This window comes from Chaetomium tenue (genome assembly GCF_020726465.1).
Source record: "Chaetomium tenue strain MPI-SDFR-AT-0079 chromosome Unknown F5144scaffold_2, whole genome shotgun sequence".
NCBI lineage: Eukaryota > Fungi > Ascomycota > Sordariomycetes > Sordariales > Chaetomiaceae > Chaetomium > Chaetomium tenue.
Window position 1 is genome coordinate 4,950,955 of NW_027117330.1, and position 19,550 is coordinate 4,970,504.

Genomic DNA, 19,550 nt, shown 5'->3' on the forward strand with positions numbered 1-19,550 from the left:
GCTCTATAATAGTCCCCGCCAAAGAGCTAGGCCCTGCCGCCCGTGCCATCAGAGATCTCGCGGCAGACTTTGGCCGACTTTGCGAAGGGGCGTTAGTCACTAACACGCGGTTGCAGGAGCTGCCACTCGACCACTTCATGGCCATGGGGTACGACATGTCCAAGAACCTATCTCGGCGACTGGACCGCGCAGCAGTTCACCCCTGAAGTCGCCGAGACGGCGGCGAAGATCATGACGCCGTTCATGCCGCCGGCCAAAAAGCGCTAGGTAGACGTCTTCCTCCGGGCCAAGGGCCGGCTGCAGTACACCACCAAGACCAACACCACCATCGCCAGCGTCACCAATGCCGCAGACACCCTCACCGACACGAGGGGCCCCTCCCAGCTACACTCGATAGTCAACATCGACTGAGCCTCGGCACCCGCAGGCTAGGCCAGTCCGCCGTGGAACTGACCATCAGCTCTCGCAGCACCAACACAACCATCATCATCCCCCTCCACAACACCCCCCCGCCCCCCGTCGACTTTGAGAGCCACATCACAAGCAACGGCGTAGCCTCTCCACCGCAGCCGCGCATTTTATCAGCATCCGCCACCCCGCCACCCCTCCAACACCAATTACCCCCCCCCCCCCCCCCTCCCAACACCGACAACACCACCCACCACCCCGGCTGGGAAACAGCGGTCACGAGCAACACATGGATCACAGCAACAGATCTGGGCGGGGTGCCGAGGGTGTATGAGCTGGAGATGGGGGTTGAACCCGACGATGGTGTTGACGAAGGTGGTGTTGGATTCTGGGGGGTGAGGGCGAGTGAGTTGGGCCCGCCAGAGGGTGCGAGGGTTTGTGCTGGTGATGTTGGTGGTGTTGGTGCTGGGGGTGTAGGTTGAATGAGTAGGGGCAAACCTGAAAGTGAGTGAGTGGAGTACGACGAACAGACCGCTTGGGTGAAAAGGGGTTTGTTTGCCTTGATTCATCGACTAGGTAGCTATGTGTATGGCTGGCCTAGTCCCCCATCCCAACCCCTCCACCCTCAATTTGACCCAAGACGAAAACTAGCGCTAAGCCACGACCTCTTTTCTAAACAAACGCTAACAAAAACATAAATCACTGAAGCCCCTCGGCTCTCCTGCCGGTGTTGACCGCCGCCACAACCCAAAACAAACACCAAACCCCATGTTTTGCCCCAGTACCGCCCTGTTAAAACTGTGTAACTCCAGCCGTAATGCGATGCAAATCCGAGAAAGGAAAAATAAATCAAGGGAGATCATCATGTGCCGTAACGAGTCATGCCGTGCATGCCGTGATCCAACCGAGTGGCCTCTTTTATGAGGAATGATAGTGCCGGGGAAACCCAAGGGGCTGGGCGTGGTTTCCCGGTCTGGCGATAAGTATAATGTAAAGCCGTGTAGCAATATGCAACGGGAGAGCCATGGTTGACATCGTGGCGATTTGGGTAGGTCGCGAATGCCCGGGCGGACGCAAGCCGAGATGGACCATTCAGTCAATCTCGATAACCTCCACCTCTCGCCTCACCGCAGCGGGGGCCTGCACTGCCTTGCCTTTAGCGCCAACCGTAGGCTGCGGCCCGCGCCGCTCTTCCTCGTCACTCTCCCCATCATCGTCCGCCTCGAGCACAACGGACCAGCTCCCGTCCGCCTTCACACGAAGGCACTTGGTGTGCAGCTTGCCTTCTTCCTCCAGCTGCTTCCTGACCTTGAGCAAGAACCCGTCGATCTGCAGACTGTACGGCCGTGCATCCTTAGAACAGATCGGGCAGCGCCACTTGTCGGGATTGGACGGTTCGGCCGGGTCCCGGCAATCGCACGCCACCTGCCGATGCGGGCACTTAATTAACGTTTTCGACGGCCGCGTGTTAAGCCAGTTCTCGAGGTCGAAGCACTCCATGTGCGTACACAGGACTCCACGCGCGGGGATCTTGAAGATGGTCGAGCTGAAGGGGTCGGCAAGGTCGATCGGCAAATCAGGCGCCTCGAAGGAGACTTCGTCGTCAAGCGAGGACGTCAACCGTTTCTTGATCGTCCTTAACGTCCTTTCTTCGCCCGTTACGCCCCGCGACCACACCGTCTTGACTGCGTTGGAATGGCTGAGTGTTTCGAGAACTTCCACTGCCAAGTGGCGGTTTCTGGAGTGCTCCCCTTGTTGGCCATGTATGGAAACCAAGAGCAAGTTGGTGCCGCAGACGATATAGTCCGTGATCTCTGTAGGTTGGTCTTTGCCGTTGTGCCGTTGCCTGCGGACGTCGAGTGGGTTCTGATTCAGCGTCATGTGAATGTACGTGGGCCAGTCCATCTCCAATCCCACCCACTCCTCTTCCCTAATGGCCGCCCTCGAACCTTGAACCGCGCAGCACCGGATCCGCCATCGGAGCGTGCCGTTAATATGCTCAACTACCGGTAGAAGGGCTGTGGGGTCCTTCGACTTGGCCGCTACTAGGGCAAATTGCTCCTCGCTGACATTGAACCGGAACTCGTACATGATCTTCTTAGGAGCCACGGGAGTCGGCGCAACTGCGAGCGATTTTACAGATTGATAGAAGCGTTCCATCTCTCCGTCCTTGATGACCCGCTTCGGACTGCGGACATGGGCTTGGTGCAGCGACATCATGACCGATTTTCGATCCGCCGGTTCGTGCGGCCATTCCGTCCGCCCAATCGACGTGCCCTTGGGCGGCAACAGGCGGTCGCTCGCCGCCACAAGTCGCTGTCGTGGGTGCGCGCCTCGCTGGACCTGAAACGTTGGAGGCCGAACCACGGGGGCTGGCCCGGGATGCGCTACGTTGGGGACAAAAATCGTCGGAGGCATTACGGTCTGTAATTGTTGTTGCGCCCAAGGGCTGGGCGGTATCTGCTGCGGCCCAGGATTCTGTGTGGGTTGGGATGCGCGGGAAGATGGTGTGGTGCCAACTGGTGACTGCACCATGGACTGGAGGTTGACGTGTGCGAGATTAGACGTGTTGATTTGTAAGTTCTGCAAATTTTGTTGCTGATTTAGTTGCTGATTTAGTTGGTGCTGTTGCCAAACGGACTGCACCGACGGCGGTTGTGGAGCCCAAACGTTGCTAATTGCTGGGTGTTGCGGGTTCGGCTGGGGGCCATTCCGCATCTGCGGATGAGGTAGCGATGTGTTCGTACCCAGCGGTGCTGTCTGTGTCGGCCCTGTTGCCGTTGGCGCCTGGGATGTGGCGTAGGGGTTTGTCACGACTGTAAGTGCTTGAGGCGATGGCCCTAGAGTCATATTCGTGTACACAGCAGGGAAGTGACTTGGGACGGTGTGAGGCGTGGGAGCTACTGGGTGCTGCTGTGCGTTCTGCGCCGGGGACATGCGGTTTCGCGGCTGTGCCTGCCCTTGGGTGGATGCGCCAGCTTGTTGTTGTTGTTGGGGAGTAGGCGTGCTCTGCATCGGCGGGGAGAGAGGGTTGGATTGGCCCGAGGGCTGGAATGTTGCGGCCAGGACTACTTGCTTGTAAAAATGGATGAGCCCGGAATTTCGCTGCTCGATCTCCCCTGGATGTGTGAAGGGTACTAGAAAATGGTGGTTCTGGCCGGCAACGCGGTGCCTCTGCTGGTCGTCCCGAAACGCTTGCTCCATCGAGCCGCCAAAGTGGCCATCTGGCACACCTAGCCGCCTCCGACAGGCGGTGAAGAGAATGTACTGCAGGACTGGTGAATAGCAACTCAAGCAACTCAACAGCTCGTCCACGAGAAAGGGGTAATGTCGGGTAATCGCCCCGACGGCAAGACCCGCGTATTCGGTCACTAGGGCATTCAGAAATCTGGCAATCTGCTGGATGATAGTGGTGCCGTTATCCCACCGATCGAACTGCCCTGTATGAACAGGGAACTGGGAGAACCACTGCTGGTGTGCCGGCGATATGAGGTCGTTTTTCTTGAGGACAGTTTCGAGGATCGCGAATGCCTGATCCACGGTCGTCTGATCCAGTGGTATACGCGTCCGGATATCTTGCTTGTTGAGAGACCACATGGAGAACAACTGGTGCAACAAGATGAAGAAGATATCTTCCTTCTTGCAGGCCTCCCTAAGGAGCATGATTCTTGGTTTCTCCACGGCGCCGGTGAGCGCCTGCTCGCCCCCTGAAGCATGGACATGCCGTTCCAGTGCTGTGATAAGCGGACCAGGACCTGCGTCCGAAATAGAGGCAGTGTTTCTGCAAACGGGGAAGTTAGCATAGCTCCGTGGTGGCCTACATACAGCATCTATGCGCTAAACTTACCCGGTGCGCCGTCTTTTTGATGCAGGACGAGACGGCTCATGTTCTTGAGAGGTGTTGGACAACGGAGTAGCTCCAGGAGTGGCATTCGGGGCGTGTATGTTCTGTCGGGCCTGAGGCCCGTTATTTGGAAGCTGCGATATGTACCCAACCGCAGGTGAGGGGTTCTCAACCTGATGCGCCGGGCTGGCCAACCCTGGTCGCGGGATCTCTTGCAGGTCCGGGCTGGCAGATGGGATGTGGGCAAACCGGGCATTGGTGACTGGGTGTGTTACCGGGGCCGAGGGTGTTCTGGACCCCATGCTGCGCGCATCGGCGAGAGGGGCAGGAGATGCCTGGGGGCTATCGAGCAAATTCGAGTGGGCAGGGCTCGGTACGTCGCTCGGAGCGGGTGACGGGAGAACGGCAGGCCTAGGTAAGATGCCAATGTTAGCGTCAACTTGTTCTATAGGGCGGTGAGAGGGCGTGACGCCTGCAAGACAGACTTGCGACGGTCGCGGGAATGGGGGAGAGAGCATACTGTTTCTGCTGTTGCTGTCCCTGTTGTTGCTGCTGTTGTTGCTGGGGTTGATGCTGCTGTTGCTGTTGCTGTTGTTGTTGCTGCTGCTGCTGTTGAGCCTGTACGGCAGGCGGTCGAGGGACGGCGGGTCGGGGAGCAGTGGGATTCCTTATCGATGCGCCAGGAGTCATCCATGATGGCTGTCGGCCGCCGAGAAAGGCGTTAGCGGTGGCATTAGAGGATGCGATCTGGCTGTTGGAAGCGGCCGAGGGACGGGGATTCGCGGCCACGGTGGGCTTGGGGGGTGGCATCGTACTCTACTCTCCACCCAAACGTCTGGTCGCGAAGCGACAGGGGATGCTCGGAGACTGTGGAGTAGAAGTCAATCTCAGGATTCGCAAACGGGCTTCGGGCGACAAAGCCGGGCGTGGCTGGTTGCGAGATTGCGCAGGGCGGCAATGCGCGAGGATCACGCACCATTGATGGGAAGCTTGGGGGATGTTGGGCGGAAGGGTCGGCCGGTCCAGCGAGAAGAGCAGCCCGGGCAAGCGCGTAAAAACCAGAAAAGCCAGAGAATCGAACTAAATGTTGGGCGACGGGTGCCCGCACAGGCAGACGGGAGGGCGTGGCAAGAACGGTCGTTCTGCAGTGCGGAGGGAAGTTGCAGTTTCCCACCTTGCAGACAAAGTGATGGCAGGTACCTCGTCAACTTGGCCCCACCACAATCTTAAGAATTATGGTACGAAGCACAAACCATTCAGGACTCCTAGATCCATTTGGTATTGAAATAGGAAATCCTGAGGTCTGTTTTGAGTAGGGAATGATAGAAGCTGGGTCGATAACCACAGCTCTTGATGTTTCCCTATTTGTTGTTGGTTTGTTCGGGATGCTGGAACCAACGGGGTGTTTGGGGGTGGGTTGTTTCTGGCGATGGGCTGAGGTTGCACACACCGTCGGGAATACGCTTGCCCAATCAGGTGTCGTGTGTCTCAAGAGCAGGAAAACCGTTGCATGGGGGGGTAGGTGGGCATATTCTCGGGCCAGGTTCAACAACAAATTGCGAATATCGATTTATTCCTCGCACCAGGTATCCTGCGCGATAGGTCAACAGAATGCGACTGGTATTTTCTGGTCTATCTTTCGTTTGCAAGTTTCTTTTCGGATGACTTCAAGATCCTTCCCGGTCGTCAACGGGACCGTGCCGCAGGAGGACAGGGAGGAGAACCAGGACTATCGATCTGCGGTTGGAACAGGGGTTAGAAAGACCCCGAGACAGGGAAGACAACTTTTTCACAGAATGTGTACAGCCCGCATACGAGATCCTAGTAGAGATAGAAGTCGAGTGCCTGTCTAAGCAGTCGCTTTGACGGTGGCTGTCAGAACCACATTATGTACCTACCTATCATTGCCATCTTGTGATGATGCTGTGACACGTCTGCTACACAGTCAAGACAGTCTATCACCTCCTCTAGGATTAGTTATAAACAGCGATCGGATGGGGTTGCATGGAGCCTTCTGGACCTTGCCTGCTGCCAGGGTACCGGGATCTCCCCCAGAAGCGGGGTCAGCTTCTCCCAAACGCGAATTGGATGGTACCGCCGCTCGAGCAGGGCTGGCCGTGCCAAGGTGGGGCTTGGCCTGGAGTTGCTGCAAGCGACAAGCGAGCGCCAAAGGCAGAAAAAAAAAGTTTCAAGCAGCAATCGCAGCAATCACAGCGCGCGACCCGGATCTCGGCCGAATCGCAAACTCAACGACCGAACAAGCCCAACCCCCCTCCCACAGTCGGATCGTAGCAACAAAAATGGCGGCAGAAGTGCTACCGTTGGCACAAGTGAAGCTGCCATCGGGGCCTAGCCCCGTCACGGCCGAGCAGCGGTATTGGAGGTCGTTCAAGAACCAGAAATCCCACACGTCGACGGCGTCGTGGCCCATTTCCCACATCAGCTTCCCTACGGCGGGCGGGACAGTCTCCAATTCTCTCGTAGCTGCAACCAAGCTCAATGACTTGTTTGCCGTGACGTCCGGGCCCCGTGTCGACATCTTCTCGATCCGCAAGCGCGAACCCCTCAAGACCATCGGCCGCTTCGACAGCGAGGCGCATTGCGGCGAGATTCGCGCCGATGGAAGGGTGTTGGTCGCCGGCGAGGATTCGGGCAGGATGCAGGTCTTTGACGTGGGCGGTGGAACGCGGGCCGTCATCCTCAAAACCTGGCATATCCACAAGCAGCCCGTGTGGGTGACGAAGTGGTCTCCCACAGAGCTGACGACTCTCATGAGCGCCAGTGATGACAAGACGGTTCGGTTGTGGGATCTGCCTTCGAACAACCCCAGCCGCATGTTTACGGGGCACTCCGACTATGTACGGTGTGGCGCATTCATGCCGGGTGGTAACAGCAACCTCCTAGTGTCGGGGTCCTACGATGAAACGGTCCGGGTCTGGGACGCGAGAGCAGCAGGAGGCGCTGTCATGACCTTCAAACACGCCGACCCCGTCGAACATGTTCTCCCGTTGCAGTCCGGCACCACCCTCCTCGCCGCCGCCGGGAGCGCCATCTCCGTCCTCGACCTCGTCGCCGCGAAGCCCCTCCGCCTCATTACCAACCACCAAAAGACCGTCACGTCACTCTCCCTCGCGTCCGACGGTCGCCGCGTCGTCAGCGGCAGCTTAGACGGCCATGTCAAGGTATTCGAGACAACCGACTGGAACGTCGTGGCCGGCTCCAAATACCCCAGCCCGATTCTCTCCCTCTCCGTCATCACCGCCGGCGCCGCCCAAGAAGACCGCCACCTCGCCGTCGGCATGCAGTCCGGCGTCCTGTCCCTCCGGACCCGTCTCTCCGGCGCGGCCGCCGAGAAAGCCCGGGACCGCGCCGCGGTCGAAGCCGCGCGCGACGTGGGCACCGACGCCCTCGAGAAGCTCGACGCGCAAAAAGCCAAGCGCAAGCGCGCCGCCATGACCAACAAATCCATGGACCTGCTCGGCGAGGGCGTCGACACGATCATCCCCACCGACCCCCAAGGCGGCAGCGGCGGCGGGCGCGGCGGGCGGCGCGTCAAGCTCAAGCCGTGGCAGCGCAACTTCCGGCAGGGCCGGTACGCGGCGGCGCTGGACGAGGTCGTCGACATGAGCGACGCGCAGTACCAGCCCGTGACGGCGCTGACGGTGCTGGTGGCGCTGCGGCACCGCTCTGCCCTGCGCGAGGCCCTCGAGGGCCGCGACGAGATCTCCGTGCTGCCCCTCCTCAAGTGGGTGCGCAAGCACATCGCTGACCCGCGCTACCGGGGCATCTGCGTCGATGTGTCGTTTCATCTGCTGGATATCTATAGTGAGCATGTGGGTGGCAGTGCGGAGTTGGCGAGTATGTTCCAGGCGTTGTTGGGGAAGGTGTCGAAGGAGGTGGAGAAGGCGCAGATGGCGATTCAGACGAATGGGATGGTGGAAAGTTTGATGTTTGGGGCCATGTAAAAAGACTTGGTTGGGGGTCTTGGAGGATGGGGTGTTGTTGTTGCGTAGAGATGGGGAAGAAAAGGGGGGCTTACTTCTTAATTTCTTGCATTGCGCCGGCGTTCCTGGTTGGGATTCGGGAAAAAGAAAAGATAGAGTGTGCGACCAGTGCCGTTGTTCCCATGGTTGATTGAAGGAGATAGAATGATACCTACAATGTCATGTCAAATCCATGGGCAGAGTTGGCTACCAGGTGTATAGCCATTTCATCACTTCTGGCGGTGTTTGTTGTGTTGTTCGGTTGTGCAACGGCTTGCCATGCAGCCACCCATTCCATCACCCAAGACATGAGTCAAATTCGGCATCGATCAAAATCCCATTTGTCGCCGTCATCATCATTACTACGATTCAAACAGATACCCAAAAGGAGATTCTGACATGCCCGCTGTGCAAGGCACCGCCAAAACTGTATATAGAAATCCCAACTCGACTCCGCTCGCGACCCAACAACGGCCGTTTCTCTCGTCTCAATTTCAATCGCCTTATTCCTCCTCGTGGGTTCTCAAGCGCCCCCGAGTGCCAAACCGCCAGTTTCCTCAGAAGCCGCTGCCTCTACATGAATGATCCAAAAACCACACACCCCTTATCCGGGCTCACGTTCAATCTTCCCCCCCAACTACCATCACCACCAAACAGAAGCAGCAACAGCCATCACAACCCCACCCCCTCACCTACCTCCCAACTCAGCCTCCAGGCCCTGCATGACGCCATACTCCTGAGGGCGCGGATCCTCCGCCTTCCACTGGTGGTTCTGGCCACCCGTCGGCAGGGGCACCTGCGGAGCAGGCATGTTGCCGGCCTGGTTGCCAGAGCCGGGGACCATGCGGACGAGCTGGCGGAAGCGGAAGACCTCGTCGAGGATCATCTTGCGCATCTCGGGGACCTCGTCGACGACCTCGAAGTCGAAGTTGAAGGTGGCCGGGCAGTCGGGCTCGTCGCTGGCGTCGTGCCAGATGGCGAGGTAGGGGTGCTCGAGCGCCTCCTCGACCGAGATGCGCCGCGTCGGGTCGAACGCCAGCATGCGGTCGAGCAGGTCGAGCGCGTCTGGGTTGGCGTTGGGGAAGAGCGAGGGGAAGGACTTCTTGGCCATGTACGGCAGGTTGCGCACGTACTCCTGCGCCCGCGGCGAGCCTATCCGCGAGAGGGTCTCCTCGTTGGGCGTGCCTAGGATGTGCAGGATCTGGTTGAGCTGGTCCACGTAGTCGCGGCCCTTGAAGAAGGGTCGCCCGCCGAGGAGCTCTGCTAGGATGCAGCCCACTGACCAGACGTCGACTAAAAAACAAAAGAGTTAGCACACGTGCAAAGAGAGGGTGTGGGGTGGTGATGTAGGGTGGCGTGGGTGTACGTACTCGCTTTGGTGTAGTTCTGGAAGCTGAGCATGATCTCGGGCGCGCGGTACCATCTCGTCGCGACGTACTCGGTCATGTACCCGGCATTCTCCTCCGGATCGATCGAGAAGCCGCGCGCGAGGCCGAAATCGCAGATCTTGAGCTCGCAGTCGGCGTTGACGAGCAGGTTGCCCGGCTTGAGGTCGCGGTGCAGCACGTTCGCCGAGTGGATGTACTTGAGTCCGCACAGGATCTGGTAGATGAAGGACTGGAAGTGGGCGTCTGTGAGCGGCTGGCCTGACCGGATGATAGCCGCCAGATCGCATTCCATCAACTCTGTGGGTTGTGGTGTGTCAGCGGGAGGGTGGCGCTTCGGGTAGCACAGGGGGCAAGGCTGCGATGCGTACCTTCGTAAAGATATGTCTCGTTGAAGTTGTCGGGTCTGGGGATGTCCATATCATACAGGCAGGTGATCTGAATGGCAACAAGATCCGTCAGTATCAAATGGCACGGGGGCATTGACTCGAGGTCTCTCACGTTGCGGTGGCCCCTGAAGTGCTGCAGGAGCTTGATTTCGCGCAGGGCGCGCTTGGCCAGGATCTTCTTGCTGAAGACATTGGTAACCTTCTTGATGGCGACGCCCTCGTTGGTTTGGTTATTCACTGCCGCGCTGTAGAGGTTTTGTCAGTTTTGTTGTCCTGGCACCCTGACGCCGTCCACATGCTGCTTTTGATGCGATGATGCGGGGCCACGGAGGGGGCCGTTGTGGGGGAGAGCGCGCGTACCAGACAATGCCATAGGCACCCTGTCCCAGCTCTTTCGTCACCGTGTATCTCTCATCGACGATAAAGTCCTGGTTAAAGACCTTGAAGATCTTGCGGCCCTGTAGATCAGCCATGGCGAGTGTTCTTGCTGTCGTCGTCTGCTGTCAGCTCTCGCAATGTGTCTGTCGGTTGAATCCCTGGCGAAGTGGGGAGGGCTCCGTCCGAAAAGGAGGGGCAGCACAAAGCGAGCTGAGCTGAAACCGTCAGGCACAAGAAGGGACGGAGAGCGCGCGAGGCAGCTTCAGGTGGCAAAATAGACACTGGGAGACAAACACCACACTGGAAGACACGGCAGGATGGCAAAGCCTCGCTCGTATTTATTCGCAAGAGACGAAGGCACCGCTCGCAAAAAGATGGAGGGGCTGAGGGTTGATCAAGGGCATCGCCGGGCCCATCAGAAGACGCTGTGCGTGCAACCTTGGCCCGCCAAGCAGGTTAGGTCAGCCTGTTGGCAGGCACAGTGCTTCGTAGGGTGTGATGAAGCCCGAAGGAACAGGGGCAGCAGGGCAGCAAGGGACAGCTTGGAGCACAGCAATTGCAGGCAGACGCTCCAACAAGGGATGGCGCCCCACCGATTTGCCTGTTTCAGTCGTCGGCTGGCCGGATCGCGAAGAAGGGTCCCCGCTTTATAAACCGTGGTCTGCCGTGTTGGTTCGGGCGTCGTTGGGCGGTTTGTCTGATTGGCGCAGTCGAGCTGACTTGCAGTTGATCACCGTTCCGGCCTCTGTTACGCGCGCGACAACTTGAGATGCCACACCAGGAAATTGCACGCTGCAGGTGATCTCGATGATACCAAGCCGAGTTCCGAAGGGTGATGGATCAATGTTCCATATCATCGCAAAACGCTGTTCCTTTCGCTTCCACTTGTTTTCTTGTTGCACCCAACAGGACACACGCAGCAGCGAGGATCGACGCCAACTGGATCCTGCTTTCGGATATGTGCCCCGCAGCTGAGGGGAAAATTGTCGTCTGAAGTTTGAGAGGCCAAGATGGGAGAAAAAAGCACTCATCAGGTCGCTGCAATGTGAACATCAGGTGAGAGCTGGGATGAAACCCTGCCGTGCCAGCTCCCTGGCTGAGATGCCGGCGGCCTGCCGGTCTTGGGCCACCCAAGTGGCCGTAGGGCTGAGGCCATTCAGGGGCATGGTGCGGGGCTGAATGGCTACCCCATCGTCTCCGGCATGCCCGGCTCGAGCCTGGCTGGGGAGCTGAGGTACTCTCCCAGAGCAACGTTATGTAATAAGATGCTCTGAATTTAGTACTTCTGCGCGGGGGAGCTGGAATATAAAACTCCTGTTGCCCCCTCAGGCTACACAACGCCGAGCTGGTTTGATTCAGCCCGCACACATCATCAAATCGAGGGCTGGCGAAGCTGAGCATGCGCCGCCATATGGGAGCCCGCCTGAGCGCCAGCTGGCCTTGAATTTGCCGACTTTAGAAGTGATGTACAATTGGTATCTTCGTTATCCACGGACCGAAACGCCTGCATTATTCGACATCAAAGCTGAGGAGGTTCCACATCGGGGAATACTTCGCTGAGAAAATTTATCGAGAACCGAGTTGCCTGCTCATACGCCTTCTGGAATCCTTGCCTACCACCGTAATACGGGTCGCTGATAATTTCGGTCTTACCGGTACCAGAGTACTCGCCGAAGAGCATGAGCTTTGCCTTACTGCTGGGCTTGCGCCGTTGAATGCGCTCCAGGTCGGCGAGGTTGCCTCGGTCCATGGCAAAGATGTAATCGAACTTGTCGAAGTCTGATGCGTCGACCTGCCACATCTGTCAGATTTCGTTGCGGCAGTTGAGGAGATACCAGTCAAACCTTCCGAGCACAATGCACATAGTCGGTGATGCCGTGGTCCTCGAGAGTTTCCATCGTCCGCTCGTCTGGCCCATCACCGACATGGTAAGCACCTAGATGGGAAGCCATGATTAGTACGGGATAGCCGGGTGGGTGCGAATGGAACTCACCTGTTCCACAGGAATCGATCTTTCCTACAAGCTCGCTGTACGGTTCTTTCCTGGCTAACGATTGAAACACGCCCTCCGCCATGGTCGACCGACAAATGTTGCCGAGACAGACGAAGAGCACCGAGAGTTGGTCCGACATGACGGGGTGCGAAAAGAAAAAAAGAGCCAGAAAAAAAAGAAGAAGAAAAAAGATGGCGCTCTATCAATTAGAAGTCTAGTGATGCCAAACGCCAATTCCAAATGTGATCCCGACAACGACTTGAGAGTTAATTGAAGACTGACAATCGATTAGATTGCCGAGGGGCAGCCTGATAAGATCTGAGGGGCAACGGTGGCTCGGCTGGGATTCGAAAGGGTTAGGGATAGATTGCTAGCCACGTGTGAACTAACTGGGGCGAATAATCACGTGCGAGCAACTGCAATGTGGGCAATTGCAGGCGTGCACTGACCAGCTGCTCTCGCCTATTTATTTGGCCTTCGGCTCCCAAATCTTCCTCCTCTTCTCTTTTTCTTCTTCATACTTACCTTGATTGGGTACACCTGGATCATGAAGCAGGGGTACCAGAGCGATAGGCCTGCATTGCACATCGTGGAGCCCGTCGTTTTGAATTGTCCTTCGGGGCCGTTCCGGTCGGAATTTTTGATGTCTACCTCCTTTTTTCACTATGAGCTCGGCGATGCGTCGGGGCATGGAGAAGAACTTGAGGGCGAGTTGATGTGTTGGAACTTCAGTATGTAGTGTCGTAAAAAATTGTAAACAATTGGCTACTGCAGCCAGTTTTTCAGTGTGCCGAACACCGAGATCCCACCGAGAATCATCAGTGACTGCTTTGTTGCTGGGCCAACTGCGTTAACTGTTCGTACCTTGAACAAGTTCCACTGTCCTGCTCCCAAGTGGCTGGTCCCCTGAGCGCTCGCAGCTGCGGGTCAAATCACGCAAAGTTGCGCGACTGCAGGGGGCTTAGTCGCCGCATGCATCAACGTATGAAGTCCCGACTCGAGCCGCAATCGCGGGGCATCGCCACCACTTTTGTGCCGACCCCGCCACCAGATACCAGTTGATTCATCAGCATCCATTCCCATCTTGTTTCTTGGTGATGAATCGTCCGCCGATAACTCCGCCCGATTGTGAGACAGAGATGCATGGCATCTTGGTGAGCTCGGTCGTCCCCACTTTCGGACGGGAATGTCCGACGATCTGAGCTCACCCTCACGTTCAACGCCTCCCCGCGGATGTCCTCTAATTGTTGTCTCGAGGTAGTTACCTAATAGTCTGCTCAATAGCTCAATAGTGTACTTGAAGAGGAGGTTGAGAGTCTTGCTCTCTCGGATCCCACAGAATGATAACTACGGTTCCCACCAGCTCGGCACCCGGTCCTCCCCACACTCTCTTCTTAGTTTTGCATGTGCCCATCAAGCCGCCCTCCACAGCGGGTTCTCTGCTTCATTTACTCTAGAACGCGCCGAGCCTCCTTCCTTCAAATTTGTCTGCCGTGAAACCCCTCCCGTCTCACCCGATACGGGATAGATGATCTCTGATAGCAGAGGCCGCTTTCCAAGAATTGCATCCGAACGGTCCGAATTTACCGTGTATTAGACAGCGACCCAGACTCTTAGAGCAGAGAGAGAGCAGATATTCTGCTGCCCTGCACTCGATCCCCAGAGCCGGTTGCCTAGAGCCCATCAGGGGCGAATGCAAGAACAGATCTGGTCTCCATACCTCCCGAACTGGGTTAACCTTGCCGGCTACACCCGAATTGGAGTTTAATACTCCGAACCGTCGCCGTCGAAATCCGACCAGAACAGCGAACCTGAAGTTGGGTCCACTTACCCAACTGAAGCAGCTGTCGACTTCGTCTTTCTCTCAAACAAAGGAAAGAACCACCTTAAACCTCTACCACCATGGTGCAACAAGCCTCGCATCAACGGCCGGTGCAGAACAGCGAGGTCTATGTACTGCGCCAAGTACCACCGTTCCCACCTCTCTCGCCACCGTCACCCATCACTCCCGCCGAGGATTTTGACGATGCACCTATCGATGCCCGTAGCCTTACACAGCCGGACATTACCGTCTGTGCTAAGAAACTCGCTATCGAAGAACGTCTCTCGCGGGCCGTCCACGTGATTGCCACCGAGACCACCGCTCTGCAGCATCTCACCAATCTGTATTCCTCGGACCGTTGCGCGCGCGACGGTTTCACTCGTGCCGTTGAAACCATCACCGCCCGACATGGCAACAGCGGCAAGCTGGTGGTCATTGGCGTCGGGAAGTCGGGGCACATCGCCAAGAAACTCGTCGCAACCTTCAACAGCTTCGCCATCACGGCTGTCTTCCTTCATCCCACCGAGGCACTGCACGGCGACCTCGGCCAGATCTCGCGGCATGACACGCTCCTCATGATCACCTTCTCGGGAAAGACCCCAGAGCTGCTTACCCTCCTCCCGCACCTGGACAAGTCGCTCCCACTCATCCTCCTCACATCTCACATCCGCCCCGAGACCTGCGACCTGGTCCGCCACCGGCCCGATACCATCCTCTTGCCAGCGCCCGTCCATGAAGCCGAGACGGCATCCTTCGGCGTTGCGGCACCCACAACCTCCACCACCGTCGCTCTCGTCGTCGGCGATGCACTCGCGGTTGTCGTCTCGCGGGAACTCTACCCCTCCGTCTCCTCGGTCTTCTCTCGGAATCACCCCGGGGGTGCGATTGGTGCCGCTTTCCATCAACAACAACAAAAACAACAACCACCGCCACCAGCGGTCCAACCACCACAACCACCAATACCCACCATCAACCTCCCCCCAACCGTCCGCACCCTCATGATCCCCCTCGACACCATCTCCACCCTCTCCCCCTCCCCATCACACAACACACCCCTCACCGGCCTCGACGTGCTCCGCACAGGCTACGCCAGCCCGTCGGGGTGGGTATGGGTCAACGCGCCCTCAGCCACCACAAACAACACCACTACCAGCACGAACAGTCACGGTGGTGGCGGGGTCGTCTCGCCGCGTCGGATCCGACGCATGGACGCCACCGACCTGGCCAGCCCGCTCGACAAACCGGGGTGGTTGGTCACGCCGCGCCGTGCGTTTGTCGCTGTTGCGGCGGAGTCTACCGTCCTGGCGGCGAAGAAGTGGGTGGATGGGTTGAGTAAAGATAGGGATACGGGTAGTGAGAGTGGGTTGTTCAAGGATGAGACGATTGTAGCGGTTATGGAGAAGGGGGAATGTATTGGGTTGTTGGAGGCGGGGACGTTGTTTGAAGAGACTTGAGTTGGATTTGGGTTTGGGTTTGTGTAACGGTGCATGAATGCGAAGAGCGAGCGGGCGCGATTGGTCGTGCCGACGGGGCGTGCGACCTGGGGTTTTAACGAGCATGGCGTTTGAAATGGGCTTTTTCATGGGGGGCAATTCGTTGTGTTGATCATCGCGGGGTTAACACGGGGGACGGGTCGTCGTTTTTAAGATGGGATGACAGGCTACGGCCACATCCCACAGCATTATCGGGCGGTACAATTGTTTCACAGGCATAGCACTGAATATGGATTTTGTATCCAATTTTTAGGAAAGTTATACATTCAAACTTCAGGGTATTACCACCACTCGCACCTCCAACATTGTGATACATACATACAATCGCCTACTCCCACACCGGGCGGTGCCCAAGTTCAAGTTCAATCCTCATCACTACCACTACTCCCCACTTCACTCCCCCCCTCCGAATCCGAATCCGCCTCCGACCCCCCCTCCGACGCCGAAGAACTGCTGCTCGAGCTCGACGACTCGGCCGCCGCCGCCGCGTCCGGCGCCAGATCCATCTCCTCGTCCGAGTCCGAGTCGTCGCTCTCGCTGCTGCTCGCCTCGGACCCGCTCTCCCCCGACTCCGACTCGGACGAGCTGCTGCTGTCGTCGTCGTCGCCAATCGCCGTGCGCACGTTGCGCAGCCGGCGCCGTTTCGCTGGCTGCTGGGACCCGTCGCTGCGTCCTGTGGCGGTTCCGGCGGCGGTGGTGGTAGCAGCGGCGTCGCGCGCTGATGTCGAGGCCGACGATGAGGACGTCTCGGTTGCTGTTGTTGTTGCCGCCCCTTCGGTGGTGGTGCTCTCCTCCTCGCTGTCGGACAGCTCGTCGACGACGAGCTCTGCGCGGATGCGCTTCAGTAGGCGCTGCTTGATCTCTGGGGTGGCGACCCGCAGGACGTATTCGACTTCGTCGAGGGCGCGCTTGCCATTGGCGTTCTTGGAGGAGGAATTGCTGTTCGATTGGCGGCGGTGTTGGTGTCGTTGGAGGTCCTGGAGGAATCGGGATATTGTCTCCTCGTACTCTTTTTGCTTGGTCTCCTTGTCCTTGAGGGTGGCGGGGAATGCGCCCGCGCCGGCCTCCATGTCTTTCTTTTTGATCTCGGCCGCTGTTTCCCGTAGCCTTGTCCGTACGAAGCCCTTCAGGTCGCGGATGTATTCGTAGAAGATGGGGATGTCGGTGGAGGGCACCTTGTCTCCGTCGAAGAGGTACTTAATCAGCAGGGTCTGGTGGTTCTTGTTGAACTTCCACGAATCCCTTGCCGTGTGCCACTGACGAATGTAAACCAGAGAGGGCTCGAGACTGAAATCGGATTGGACAGTGCTGCTGGGCTTTTTCGCTTTCTTGCTCTTCGCCTTCTTCGGTTTGGCTTTTTCCTTGGTGCTGTCCTTGGTGTCGTTCGCAAACGATACCGATTTCCTCAATGATGACGGTGTCCCTTGGTCCGCTGCTGATTGGTCCTCCCTTCGCGGTTTCTTATTCGGTGTCTGCGCTGTGACGGCGCTCGGCGTGGACGCAGAACTCGGCTGCTTCCTTTTAAGCGCACTCGCGGGACTTCCGTTTACGCGGGTTTGGTGGGAGTTGGGGGTCTGCGCAGAGGGCTTTGCTCGTGAATTGGGGCCGACCGAGCTGGGGATAGCTTCGCCCGATGAAGATCCCTTGAGCTTGAGGCCCAATCGCTTCCAGGCCGGGACATGGGCGGACATGGTGACGACTGGAGGGAGGAACAGGACAACACAGCGAACGAGGGCTGTCGGGAATTGGCCCCAGCAGGAGGGACGGGTGGTCAGAAATGGCGCTGCGGGATACCACAGCAACAGGTAAAACCTAGACGGGGCTAAGCAACGTGTTTCCAAGACCCAAGTTTGTCGAGAGTGCTGGAATTGGAACCCTGGGGGGGATTTCTGTGTGTCTTATTGGGTGTTTTTGGTGCTCTCTCCAGAGCTGTTCATGCCGCCCGCAGCAAATTTCTGCCCAGATGGACCTTATCGGTACCCGATGCAGGGGTCTTGATGAGATAAGATCTGCTAGCGGGGGTGGTCGTTTGGTGGGTCTGGCAAGTCTGGTTTTGTGCCAGGCGGTGGCGCTAACCCCAGCCTTGCCGCCTAGCATTTGAGGCACCAGCCGTCAGCTCCCCTTCTGCCTTGCTCCAGGCAAACCGCCGCAACGCGTCAATCGCTGGGGAAGCTAGGTCCATCCAACAACGAAGCTCTCCCACCACAACCCCCTCCAACTTCCCCAAACTACAACCCCGCAAACCAAGTTCGATCCGCTTGCCTTAGACTTGTCCCGCATCACCGTCATACTCGACAAACTTTCATAATTTAACGTCTGTCAAGATGGCAGGTGAGTTCCCCTCAGCCCTTCGAGCCTATGGCAGCTCCGAGCTCCACTTGGCCATGGCTAGCTAACACCAGGCGCAGGCAACGCTGGTTATGACAGGCACATTACCATCTTCTCGGAGCAGGGAAGACTGTTCCAAGTCGGTACGTACATATGCGCAACGACAACAATGCGGCGCAACGACTGCCACGGCTGGTTAGGTTGGGAGTGAGGGTGATGGTTGGGCTGGGAGGGGGTTGGAGATGCGGGCAAAGACCAAACCGGGGATACTTGGGCTGTGCTGATGGACGGACCTACAGAATATGCTTTCAAGGCTATCACAGCGGCAAACATCATGTCGATTGGTGTGCGGGGTAAGGACTGCGCTGTAGTCCTGTCCCAGAAGAAGGTGCCGGTATGTCACGCCAGCCTCCCAACCGTGCACACCATCCAAGCTGACGGCGCTGCTAGGATAAACTCATCGACCCCTCTTCTGTCTCGCACATCTTCCAGATCTCCCCGTCGGTGGGCTGCGTCATGACGGGCTCTATCGCCGATGCTCGCGCATTTTCCCAGCGCGCCCAATCGGAAGCAGCAGATTTCAAGTACAAGTTCGGTTACGAGATGCCCTGCGACGCCTTGGCCAAGCGGTTGGCCAACATCAGCCAAGTCTACACGCAGCGGGTATGTGATGAAAGGCGGGCAGATGAGGATGAGACTTGTCTAACCCTTTATAGGCGTACATGCGGCCGTACGGCGTTGCGACGACGTTGATATCTCTCGACTCCGAAGTCGGGCCCCAACTGTTCAAGTGTGATCCCGCCGGATATTATATTGGGTACAAGGGCACCTCAGCTGGCCCCAAGCAGCAGGAGGCGCTCAATCACCTTGAGAAGAAGCTCAAGAACAAGGACCATGCCCCTGGCGACTGGAAGGAGGTTGTGGAGCTAGCAATCACAACCCTCAGCACCGTTCTTAGCATGGATTTCAAGAAGACCGAGATCGAGATCGGCATCGTCGGAGGGCCGCGCGCCGACGGAAAGGAAGGGACGACGCCAGACTTCAGGCGGCTGACGGAAGAGGAGATCGACGAGAGGTTACAGGCGATTGCTGAGAAGGACTGAGACGGCGCGGGAGGGCACAACGGGGTTCGCAGCCAATATGCTCCCGGAAGCCGGTGCGATCTTCGTTATTGAGGCCAACCCTAGATGTGCTAGGGCGGAGCGGGATATCGCATTGGTGAGGTTGATATCCCCGAATACCACGTTACTTATTTCCTCGTCCAGCCATGACACCGACATGCAGCCTGCGGGGATGGATCCCCAAAATAGAGCAATGCCTTGCCAATGAACATGGTCCCAATGCGGCTCCAAAAGCGTTGACAGAAGTTAGGAGATGGAAGTGGAACATGTTGCGGGGGTTCCTCGAATGAATGGCTGCCTGCGGGTGGTGATCTCCAGATATGCATGTCTGCTTACACAATACCGAGAGCCCAGCAAGGCGGTGGCAACGGGCCGGTTATCTCGCCGTTGATGACTGCATCTAACC

The 19,550-nt window shown here is 57.7% G+C and overlaps 9 protein-coding genes across 9 annotated transcripts; 5 read left to right on the plus strand and 4 right to left on the minus strand.

Moving 5' to 3' along the window:
* Window positions 1-1,238: 1,238 nt before the first annotated feature.
* Window positions 1,239-5,316, minus strand: F5144DRAFT_148453 (uncharacterized protein). The gene is made up of 3 exons (XM_066782450.1): window positions 4,773-5,316; window positions 4,256-4,663; window positions 1,239-4,189 (listed from the first exon to the last, which is right to left on the minus strand). The coding sequence occupies exons 1-3, from the start codon at window positions 5,060-5,062 to the stop codon at window positions 1,501-1,503; spliced, it is 3,387 nt and encodes a 1,128-aa protein (XP_066647349.1). The 5' UTR covers window positions 5,063-5,316; the 3' UTR covers window positions 1,239-1,500.
* Window positions 5,317-6,178, plus strand: F5144DRAFT_148452 (uncharacterized protein). The gene has a single exon (XM_066782449.1). It carries the CDS (start codon window positions 5,572-5,574, stop codon window positions 6,103-6,105), a length of 534 nt encoding a protein of 177 aa, XP_066647350.1. The 5' UTR covers window positions 5,317-5,571; the 3' UTR covers window positions 6,106-6,178.
* A 374-nt stretch (window positions 6,179-6,552) lies between these two features.
* Window positions 6,553-8,217, plus strand: F5144DRAFT_485145 (UTP15 C terminal-domain-containing protein; the record flags this gene model as incomplete). The annotated part of the gene is made up of 1 exon (XM_066785487.1): window positions 6,553-8,217. The coding sequence occupies one exon, from the start codon at window positions 6,553-6,555 to the stop codon at window positions 8,215-8,217; it is 1,665 nt and encodes a 554-aa protein (XP_066647351.1).
* F5144DRAFT_564929 (uncharacterized protein) lies at window positions 7,962-8,978 on the plus strand. Its single transcript, XM_066788455.1, has one exon. The coding sequence runs from the start codon at window positions 8,418-8,420 to the stop codon at window positions 8,631-8,633; it is 216 nt and encodes a 71-aa protein (XP_066647352.1). The 5' UTR covers window positions 7,962-8,417; the 3' UTR covers window positions 8,634-8,978.
* F5144DRAFT_483803 (kinase-like domain-containing protein) lies at window positions 8,924-10,482 on the minus strand (the record flags this gene model as incomplete). The annotated part of the gene is made up of 5 exons (XM_066785405.1): window positions 8,924-9,528; window positions 9,606-9,920; window positions 9,992-10,058; window positions 10,122-10,254; window positions 10,370-10,482. 5 exons carry the CDS (start codon window positions 10,480-10,482, stop codon window positions 8,924-8,926), a joined length of 1,233 nt encoding a protein of 410 aa, XP_066647353.1.
* A 957-nt stretch (window positions 10,483-11,439) lies between these two features.
* Window positions 11,440-12,519, minus strand: F5144DRAFT_590982 (phosphotyrosine protein phosphatase I superfamily; the record flags this gene model as incomplete). Its single annotated transcript, XM_066790211.1, has 4 exons — window positions 11,440-11,570; window positions 12,005-12,179; window positions 12,232-12,323; window positions 12,381-12,519. The coding sequence occupies 4 exons, from the start codon at window positions 12,517-12,519 to the stop codon at window positions 11,440-11,442; spliced, it is 537 nt and encodes a 178-aa protein (XP_066647354.1).
* Window positions 12,520-13,873: 1,354 nt separating this feature from the next.
* On the plus strand, window positions 13,874-15,857 carry F5144DRAFT_148475 (uncharacterized protein). The gene has a single exon (XM_066782451.1). It carries the CDS (start codon window positions 14,283-14,285, stop codon window positions 15,654-15,656), a length of 1,374 nt encoding a protein of 457 aa, XP_066647355.1. The 5' UTR covers window positions 13,874-14,282; the 3' UTR covers window positions 15,657-15,857.
* Window positions 15,858-16,057: 200 nt separating this feature from the next.
* On the minus strand, window positions 16,058-17,386 carry F5144DRAFT_483497 (uncharacterized protein; the record flags this gene model as incomplete). Its single annotated transcript, XM_066785396.1, has 1 exon — window positions 16,058-17,386. One exon carries the CDS (start codon window positions 17,384-17,386, stop codon window positions 16,058-16,060), a length of 1,329 nt encoding a protein of 442 aa, XP_066647356.1.
* A 323-nt stretch (window positions 17,387-17,709) lies between these two features.
* F5144DRAFT_148492 (nucleophile aminohydrolase) lies at window positions 17,710-19,199 on the plus strand. The gene is made up of 5 exons (XM_066782453.1): window positions 17,710-18,026; window positions 18,104-18,166; window positions 18,323-18,417; window positions 18,474-18,686; window positions 18,740-19,199. Exons 1-5 carry the CDS (start codon window positions 18,020-18,022, stop codon window positions 19,124-19,126), a joined length of 765 nt encoding a protein of 254 aa, XP_066647357.1. The 5' UTR covers window positions 17,710-18,019; the 3' UTR covers window positions 19,127-19,199.
* The last annotated feature ends 351 nt before the right edge of the window (window positions 19,200-19,550 follow it).

Coding starts and splice junctions, on each gene's coding strand:
- F5144DRAFT_148453 (XM_066782450.1), bottom strand. CDS start 5,062: ATGCCACCCCCCAAGCCCACCGTGGCCGCGAATCCCCGTCCCTCGGCC. Junction 4,664..4,772: donor GGACAGCAACAGCAGAAACA/GTATGCTCTCTC, acceptor CATCTTACCTAG/GCCTGCCGTTCTCCCGTCAC. Junction 4,190..4,255: donor TCAAAAAGACGGCGCACCGG/GTAAGTTTAGCG, acceptor CCCCGTTTGCAG/AAACACTGCCTCTATTTCGG.
- F5144DRAFT_148452 (XM_066782449.1), top strand. CDS start 5,572: ATGATAGAAGCTGGGTCGATAACCACAGCTCTTGATGTTTCCCTATTT.
- F5144DRAFT_564929 (XM_066788455.1), top strand. CDS start 8,418: ATGTCAAATCCATGGGCAGAGTTGGCTACCAGGTGTATAGCCATTTCA.
- F5144DRAFT_148475 (XM_066782451.1), top strand. CDS start 14,283: ATGGTGCAACAAGCCTCGCATCAACGGCCGGTGCAGAACAGCGAGGTC.
- F5144DRAFT_148492 (XM_066782453.1), top strand. Junction 18,167..18,322: donor GGGAAGACTGTTCCAAGTCG/GTACGTACATAT, acceptor ACGGACCTACAG/AATATGCTTTCAAGGCTATC. Junction 18,687..18,739: donor GCCAAGTCTACACGCAGCGG/GTATGTGATGAA, acceptor AACCCTTTATAG/GCGTACATGCGGCCGTACGG.